This window comes from Phyllostomus hastatus, unplaced genomic scaffold, assembly GCF_019186645.2.
Source record: "Phyllostomus hastatus isolate PE091 unplaced genomic scaffold, TTU_PhHast_1.1 phas_scaffold_385, whole genome shotgun sequence".
Lineage (NCBI taxonomy): Eukaryota > Metazoa > Chordata > Mammalia > Chiroptera > Phyllostomidae > Phyllostomus > Phyllostomus hastatus.
In genome coordinates this window covers 13,173,038-13,181,609 of record NW_025334026.1, presented here as the reverse complement: position 1 = coordinate 13,181,609, position 8,572 = coordinate 13,173,038, and the positions used below count along the sequence as shown (strand labels likewise).

Genomic DNA, 8,572 nt, shown 5'->3' with positions numbered 1-8,572 from the left:
ACCCCAGAGTTGTCACTCTTCTATCATGACTCCAGCTGACCCTGAGTAACCAGAAGGCAGGTTCCCTGTCTTGCTCATCTTGTGTCCCCAGCACCCAGCCCCGTCATGCCGTGTGCTATGCAAAGTGCAAAGGAGGCGGTGCCTCACCCCAAGTGGGTGCTTACTTCACGTTTGCTACCCAAATTCCCATCACATCACGTGCATGTCCCATTTACACACACTGAATGCAAACTGATCTGTAGTGACAGCAAGTTCAGTGGTAGAACTGAACTGGGAAGGGGAAGAAGGGTACAAGAAAGCTTTGGGGGGTAAAGAATTTATTATTGTTATTTTATTTTATTTTTTTAAATCCTGGCGCTATGGCTTATACTTAGAAAAGTTGCTTCAACTCTCTTTAAGCCTTTGTCTTCATCTAAAAATTAGAATAAATAATAATCACCTCATAGGGTGTTTTGAGGATTAAATGAGATGTAAATTAATACTTAAAAATTAGTAGTTATTATTAAACTCATTTCATACCATACTGACAAGTTATCATATATAACAGTTATTAACTTTTTAACGTGCTACTTCCCTGTAAGATATTTGCATTTTAACTGAAAGATAGTCATTATCTGGATTGATTACGGTGATGATTTCACAAGTGTATCCATATGTCAAAACTGACCAAATGTGCCCTGGCTGATGGGACTCAGTGGATAGAGTGGCAGCCTGTGAAGCAAAGGGTCGCCAGTTTGATTCCCAGTCAGGGCACATGCTTGAGTTGTGGGCCAGGTGCCCAGTAGGGGGTGCACGAGAAGCAACCACACATTGATGTTTTTCTCCCTCTCTTTTTCCCTCCCTTCCCCTCTCTCTAAAAATAAATAAAATCTTTAAAAACAACTTATCAAATCATATGCTTTAAATGTATGTATGTTTATTTTACATCAATAATGTACCTCAATAATGCTATAAAAAATCCACATATCCGTTGACACAGACTCTTTGCTAGAGAAACAAAAACACAAGTCCGTTTAGGGGTCGGCAAACATTTTCTGTAAAGGATCAAATAGTAAATATGTTCGGCTCTGTGGGCCATCTTGTCTCTGCCAATTACTCAACTCTGCCATTGTAGCTCAAAAGCACCATAGATTCTACACCAAAGATCATGTCTGTGTTCCAATACAACTTTATTTACAAAAACAGGCAGTGGGCCAGATTTGGTTTGTGGACCACAGATTGCAGATCCCAAATATACAGATACATATGCCCAAGCATCTGCATGGCTAATCTAGATCATAGCAGAAGCCACCTAATTGTCATCCAAAGGGGATTAACTAAATAATTTATAATAAATTCTCACTGTGAAAATCAGATTGCTTATTAAAAAGAATGGCTGGACCCTATATACTGAGATGGAAAGACATTCACAATCGTTTTTAAATATATATATATATATATATATTTTATTATGGAAAATTTTAAATAGACAGAAAAGTTGAACAAAACTTACAGTGAACACCTGAATGCCCACCACCCAGATTCTACCATTAAAACTTTACCTATTTTTATCGCATATTCATTCATCTATTCATGATAGATTATTAGGATAGAAAAATGAAGTGTGAAAGGTACTGGATTAATTCCATTTTAGCAAAAGAAATAAAAGACGACACAAGTGTTATGTGACGTCTAGAATAAGAACCAAAAGAGACGCCTGAACTCTTCACACTGATCCCCTGAGGGCTGGGGTTGTAAGAGGGAGAAGAAATTATTATTTTACTCCTCTGCTCATTTCTAACGTTGAAGTAGTTGTGAAAATTGTGAAAGCCCCAGGAAGGAATTTTTAAAACACTTCTTTAGTAAGAATAGAATAGTCTAGTCCAGCCCTTGACATCCCCATAGAGGGAAACTGAGTCAGAACTAGGGAGGTAGGCCCATTCCCTGAGGCCCACCCGGAGCCTTACCCTGCCCTGGCAGGGAGGGGCGTGCACACAGGGAAATAACCAGGCCACTGTGTGTCCTTGGGTGTGCACACACACTCAGCTCACCCCTGATGCCCCCACACACAGCACACAAGTGCCAGGGCCCACCTCTATCTGCCCAGGCTGCAGTGACACTCCACACCTAGTCCCTGCCTAGGAGCAGCTGTGTCACTGTACCTGCTGGGTCCTCTGTCACCAGCCACAGGGCTTCCTGAGGAGTGTCCAGGGCCCCTGGCAGAGATGCAGGATGGCCTCCTTCTAGTTCCTGTTTAATCACAGACACTGCTGTCCCCCAGAGCCCAACCAACATCTTGTTCCCAACCTCTGGCCCCACTTGCACTCAGCTTCTTCCAGAAGGATCTATGGCCTCCTCCTCGTTACAACATTCTTTTCACTCAACAAACATTTATGAGAGCCTTTTCCAGGCCGGGTGACAAGCCACCTAGGTGCTCCGAGGCTTGTGGGGAGACAGGCACAGGTGTGGTGGATGCGAGGCACAGAGGTGGGCACCATGGCCATCAGGTGGGGGGTGTCCTGTAAATGGCAATGTCAGGCCGAGGTGGGGAAAGAAGGGACAGCATGTGTCCAGTGGGGGTGAGCGATGGCTTCCGTCAGGGAGGATACGGTAGGAAGGGCCTCAGGAGTGGGGAGTCTGGGGAGACAGAAACGGTAGGAGGGGGACACAGGTCAGGAAGATGTCCATTCCCACATATGCAGGGAAATGGCTCACAGCCAAGGGCCCCCAGGAGGGGAGGCATCTCCCCCAGGAGGAGGAGTTGAGAGGGGCTTCCCACCTTCCACCTCGTCTCCCTACCCCCACCCGGTTCTGGCAGGAGTGAGGCTAGGCATTGATGGTAATCTCCCTCCTCGCAGTCCCCTCCGGTCCTCCTCATAGTCTCCCTTTCAGTGAGTGCCTGGGCATTGTTCAGCCTTTGTAAAGGGGGGGATCAAGTGACAAAGCCGGATGGGTGGGCAGGCGGCCCAAGAGGCCTCTTCTCTCCCAGGCAGCATCTGCATGGGGGAGGGGCTGTTCCACACCCCCTCCCTACTTCTGGCTTCCCAGGAGCAGTGACACTGTTGCTATGGTGACAGGCCTGGCATCCCACAGCTCCTGGGGCGGCCTCCCCCTTATGGCTACCAGAGGAAGGGCCCCTGACTCCTCCCCATTCTGGTGGGGAAAGGGGCAGTGAGGGGGCAAGGGGCATAAAAAGCCTAGCTTCCTGGCCAGGCCTAGCAATGGGAAGCAGTGCGATCTGGCTGCCAGCAGAGGGGACAGCTCCAGAGCTCCCACCTCCTGCTAACACCGGAATGTAGGGGCTCAGATGGCAGGGCCATGCTCCACTATCACCCGCACACTGACACCTCCTTGGGGCAAGTTACAGAGAAAATAAAACGCCCCCTCGGTTCCTTGAGCGGCTGCTAGTGTGGAGCAGAAAAGGGGAGTGGATGGAGGGCTGATGACACATGAGTGCACGAGGGCGGACGGTGGGTGGGCTGGGCCCACAGGGCAGAGCCTCCAGCTCCATCCAGGTGAGAGGCTGCCCCAGGAGATGATGCTGCAGTGCCAGCCAGAGCCTGAGAAGGGTCTTCTGAGCTGGGGAGACTGGAGGCATGGAGGAGGGACGTGTTGTTTCCCTGGAGGAGCTGGGAGGGGAGGTGGGCTTGGCAGGGTGAGAAGAGGCAGGTGGGGAGTTTACGCCTTGAAGGGTTTCTGCTGCCATGTCCCGGAGCAAGAGCTTCACCCTGTGTAGTGGGAAGCTGCCACTGGCATTTTGGGGACCAGGTGATCAAAGCCAGGTCCTTTTTCCTGCGTTACCTCCTTGGGAGGTTCAGTTTCTTGCAGCAGCATGTCCCATGGCTCAGGTGAGCCGAGTGTGTACTGTGTGCCGGGCACAGCACAGACGCCCGATCTCTCGTGTACCCGTGGAGAGCAAGAGGCTGGGTGTATGCCTGCAAAGAGCATCTTTCTTTCCTTTTCCCTTCCTTATTCCAGCACGGCTCTAAGGGGGGCTGAGTACTCACTGCAGCCACTGCCCTCACTTCTTCTTGAGCCCCCGCACACGCCAGGCTCTAAGCAGGGTAGTGTTGGCTGAGCTGGGCCAGCTGGGCAGGTGCCCTTCCTCTGGTGGTGTCAGGCCACTTCGTGCAGTGGAAGAGCCTGAATGCCAACCCTGGCCCTTGTGAGCTCTGTCATCTAGGGCAAATGTCTTCAGTTTTCTGAGCCTCAATTTTTCATCTGTAAAATGGGCACAGAATTCCTTCTAGGACTGTTTATGAGACTTAAAAGGTCACTGTAGAATGCCTGGCTCACTGCAGGTCCTCAGTCAGTCTCCTAGCCCCTGCAGGGCAGGTCACCCCCTCGGTCATTCTTCCATAAAGGGTCCCTGAGCAGCTGCCAGGAGGACTGGACTTGTGCTGAGCACACACGTTGAATGAGTCTGAGCCTTCCAGGTACTCCTAGGGGGTGAGGACAGATGGAAGGTAGGCAAGGGAGTGGGGACAGCAGTCTCCAAGCAAGCCCTGGACCACAGCACGGCCCCTTGGGTGGTTTCACCCACAGAGCTCTCCAGGAACCGTGGAAGATATCGACCTGAGGTGCTCTGGGAACCTAAGGAGCTCCCACAACCCCAGTCCCTCAGAAACACCTTCCCAACCTGGGTGTGTACAGGTGGGCGGGGTGGGCAGTAAGGGGTCACAACCTCCCACCTCATTCATTGACTGTTAGCTGTCCCCGGCAGGCTGGGCCGTATCCCAGGGGGCTCACGGTTACTACAGGGTACCCTGCCTTGGTGGTTCCATCTGTGCTATGGGAAGGACAGTCCTCCCTCTGCCCGCGGATTAGGTGGAGCCCACGGAAGCAGCAGGAGGAATAATCTGGTATCACCCTGACAGTGGTGGGGTGAGAAGAGCATGTCCCTGGGGAGTCGCTGTACACCACCCTTGGCTCTGCAGGCACAGGAAGGAGAATGGGTCTCTCTGGGGCCTGTGGGCCAGTGGGGCAGACAGCACCAAAGAGCTGCTGACTCCCTGGACAGAGAAGAACTCAGAGCAAGCCCTTCAGGAGGAAGCTCAGAGGGCAGGGGGAGGGGGGAGGGGAGACTGGGGTGTTAAAGAGTCCTGTGGGAAGCAGTTTCTAAGCAGTCCCGGAGATGCTGAGGGGTTACCCTGGAGAGCCTGCTGAGGCCCTAGAGGGCCTCTTGGATGATGGGGTAAGGACACCTCTAGGAGGGGAGCTCAGGGGCACTGGGAATGTATAGAGGTTGGAACCAGACAATCGAAAATGTAGCACTTAACAGCTCTGTGCCCTTGGACGTGTCACTCCTCTCTGAGCTTTTGTTTCCCCCTCTGGGAAAGGGAGAGCCCAGAAGAGATGATGAGGTCAAGTGTGCATTGTGACCCACAAGCAGCACATGCGCAAAAAGTGTGTTGTTAATTTTTACAGGATTACTGGCGGATTCACAGAAAGGAAAACTGCGGCTTAGAGAGAACTCAAAGTCACATGTAACTATGGAAAGGCAGAGGCAGCACTTGAAGTGTCACTGAGTGCAAGGCCGCGGTTCCCCACACTTGGAAGCATTAGAAAGGGTCTTCCCACGCGGGACAAGAAGAGACAACTCAGTATGGAGAAGGGGGAATCTCCCGGCTGACTGTCCTGTCGCGAGGAAAGATTGGGCAGCGAGGGAAGAGGAATAACGAGAGTGAGCGAGCAGACGATGTGGTACTTAAAACGCGCCCCACAGGACCGCACCCCCGGGGTGCCCGGGGGTGGCTGCCGGTTGCGGCGCCTTTAAAGCTCGGGCGGGGGCGGGCCCTGCACGCGGAGGACCCGCCCCTGGGCTTGTCCACCCGGCGCCCCACCCCGAGGCTTGTAGCGGCGGCCTCCCGAGGAGGCGCCGGCTCTAGCTCCGCGGCTGCTGGAGTGGCAGCGGCGGTGGCGGCTCAGCGCCTCTTCTCTCTCGGGCGGCTTTCCTGCGCGCTACTCAGAGCGCCCAGCTGCGCCCAGACACACGCGAGTGGCTCGGCGATGGCCCGCGCCCCGCGACGTGGCGGGCCGGCACGGGGGCGCCGGACGGCGCGGCCCGAGTGAGCCGGGGCCGACCTCCCGCCTTCGGCCGGGGCAGCCCGGGATGGCCGTGCCGCCGCTCCGCCGGGCGCTGCTGCTGTGGCAGCTGCTGGCGGCGGGCGGGGCGGCGCTGGAGATCGGCCGCTTCGACCCGGAGCGCGGGCGCGGGCCACCGCCGTGCCAGGCGGTGGAGATCCCCATGTGCCGCGGCATCGGCTACAACCTGACCCGTATGCCCAACCTGCTGGGCCACACGTCGCAAGGCGAGGCAGCCGCCGAGCTGACCGAGTTTGCGCCGCTCGTGCAGTACGGGTGCCACAGCCACCTGCGCTTCTTCCTGTGCTCACTCTACGCGCCCATGTGCACCGACCAGGTCTCGACGCCCATACCCGCTTGCCGGCCCATGTGCGAGCAGGCGCGGCTGCGCTGCGCGCCCATCATGGAGCAGTTCAACTTTGGCTGGCCGGACTCACTGGACTGTGCCAGGCTGCCCACGCGCAACGACCCCCACGCGCTTTGCATGGAGGCACCCGAGAACGCCACGGCCGGCCCCGCCGAACCCCACAAGGGCCTGGGCATGCTGCCTGTGGCGCCGCGGCCCGCGCGGCCCCCCGGAGACGCAGCCCCGGGCCTGGGCGGCGGCGGCACCTGCGAGAACCCGGAGAAGTTCCAGTACGTAGAGAAGAGCCGCTCCTGCGCGCCGCGCTGCGGGCCGGGTGTCGAGGTGTTCTGGTCGCGGCGTGACAAAGACTTCGCGCTCGTCTGGATGGCCGTGTGGTCAGCGCTGTGTTTCTTCTCCACGGCCTTCACCGTACTCACCTTCCTGCTGGAGCCTCACCGTTTCCAGTACCCGGAGCGACCCATCATTTTCCTCTCCATGTGCTACAATGTCTACTCTCTGGCCTTCCTCATCCGTGCAGTGGCCGGCGCCCAGAGCGTAGCCTGTGACCAGGAGGCGGGTGCGCTTTACGTGATCCAGGAGGGTTTAGAGAACACGGGCTGCACCCTCGTCTTTTTGCTGCTCTACTACTTCGGCATGGCCAGCTCCCTGTGGTGGGTTGTGCTGACACTCACCTGGTTCCTGGCAGCCGGCAAGAAATGGGGCCATGAGGCCATTGAGGCCCACGGCAGCTACTTCCACATGGCAGCCTGGGGCCTGCCAGCCCTCAAGACCATCATTATCCTGACTCTGCGCAAGGTGGCGGGGGACGAGCTGACTGGGCTCTGCTACGTGGCCAGCATGGACGCGGCTGCACTCACAGGCTTCGTGCTGGTGCCCCTCTCCTGCTACTTGGTGCTCGGCACCAGCTTCCTCCTGACTGGCTTCGTGGCCCTCTTCCACATCCGCAAGATCATGAAGACAGGCGGAACCAACACAGAGAAGCTGGAGAAGCTCATGGTGAAGATCGGGGTTTTCTCCATCCTCTACACAGTGCCAGCCACATGCGTCATTGTGTGCTACGTCTATGAACGCCTCAACATGGACTTCTGGCGCCTTCGGGCTACAGAGCAGCCGTGTTCCCCAGCCAGCATGCCTGGCGGCCGGAGGGACTGCTCGCTGCAAGGGGGCTCAGTGCCCACTGTGGCTGTCTTTATGCTCAAAATCTTCATGTCGCTGGTGGTGGGCATCACCAGCGGTGTCTGGGTATGGAGCTCCAAGACTTTCCAGACCTGGCAGAGCCTATGCCACCGTAAGATGGCAGCTGGCCGGGCCCGTGCAAAGGCCTGCCGAGCCCCGGGGGGCTATGGCCGTGGCACTCACTGCCACTATAAGGCCCCCACTGTGGTCTTGCACATGACTAAGACGGACCCCTCTTTGGAGAACCCCACACACCTCTAGGTACACAGGCCTGCGCAGGGCGGCTGTTGCCCCCTCCTACACACCCCCTCCGGAGGAGACAGCTGACTAGCAGCTGCCCAGCTGTCAAGGTCAGGCAAGTGAGTGCAAGGGGGCCAAGGACCAGGGAGGGGAGACTCTCTTTCAGCCCTCAAATGTGAGGTCCTGGTGAGGCTCACTCCCCTATGGCCTAGTGCAGGGGGTGGGCCTGGCTGAGTCTCCACGGCCTCCTGGGGGAGCATGTGGAAAGGGGGCAGAAGGGGGCATGGTCCAGGCGGGAGTTTATTTAATGATGTAATTTATTGTTGAGTTTCTCTGGAAGCTGTGACTGGAATAAACCCCCTTGTGGCACCCCGAGTCCTCTCTGGCCTGGGAAGGGGGAAGGTAGGAGGGTGGGTGCTCTGCAGGAGTCTCCCTGGTGAGCAGAGCTGGGGTGGGTGCGGGGTTCATGCCCCTGCCCCTGAGCTCTGGCTCCCCACCAGTCAGGAGAACGTGCCCCATGGAACAGCTGTGTTTTGCTGGAGTCCCAGATTTTGTGTGTGTTTCCCTTTTGCCTGTCTTTGCTCCTTTTGGCAACCCGCTTGCCTGCCTCTGAGGCCTGGGCTCCTGCTTCCCAAAGTGAGACTGGGATGCCTGCCTGGATGTGCAGGGAGCCCCCTGGGATGCCACTCTCACCTCTGGCCCTGAAGAGTCTAGCCTGTTCAGGGC

The 8,572-nt window shown here is 56.2% G+C and overlaps 1 protein-coding gene across 1 annotated transcript; it reads left to right on the top strand.

Annotated features, from left to right (window-relative positions):
* Positions 1-5,854: 5,854 nt before the first annotated feature.
* On the top strand, positions 5,855-8,205 carry FZD9 (frizzled class receptor 9). The gene has a single exon (XM_045819525.1). It carries the CDS (start codon positions 6,092-6,094, stop codon positions 7,865-7,867), a length of 1,776 nt encoding a protein of 591 aa, XP_045675481.1. The 5' UTR covers positions 5,855-6,091; the 3' UTR covers positions 7,868-8,205.
* The last annotated feature ends 367 nt before the right edge of the window (positions 8,206-8,572 follow it).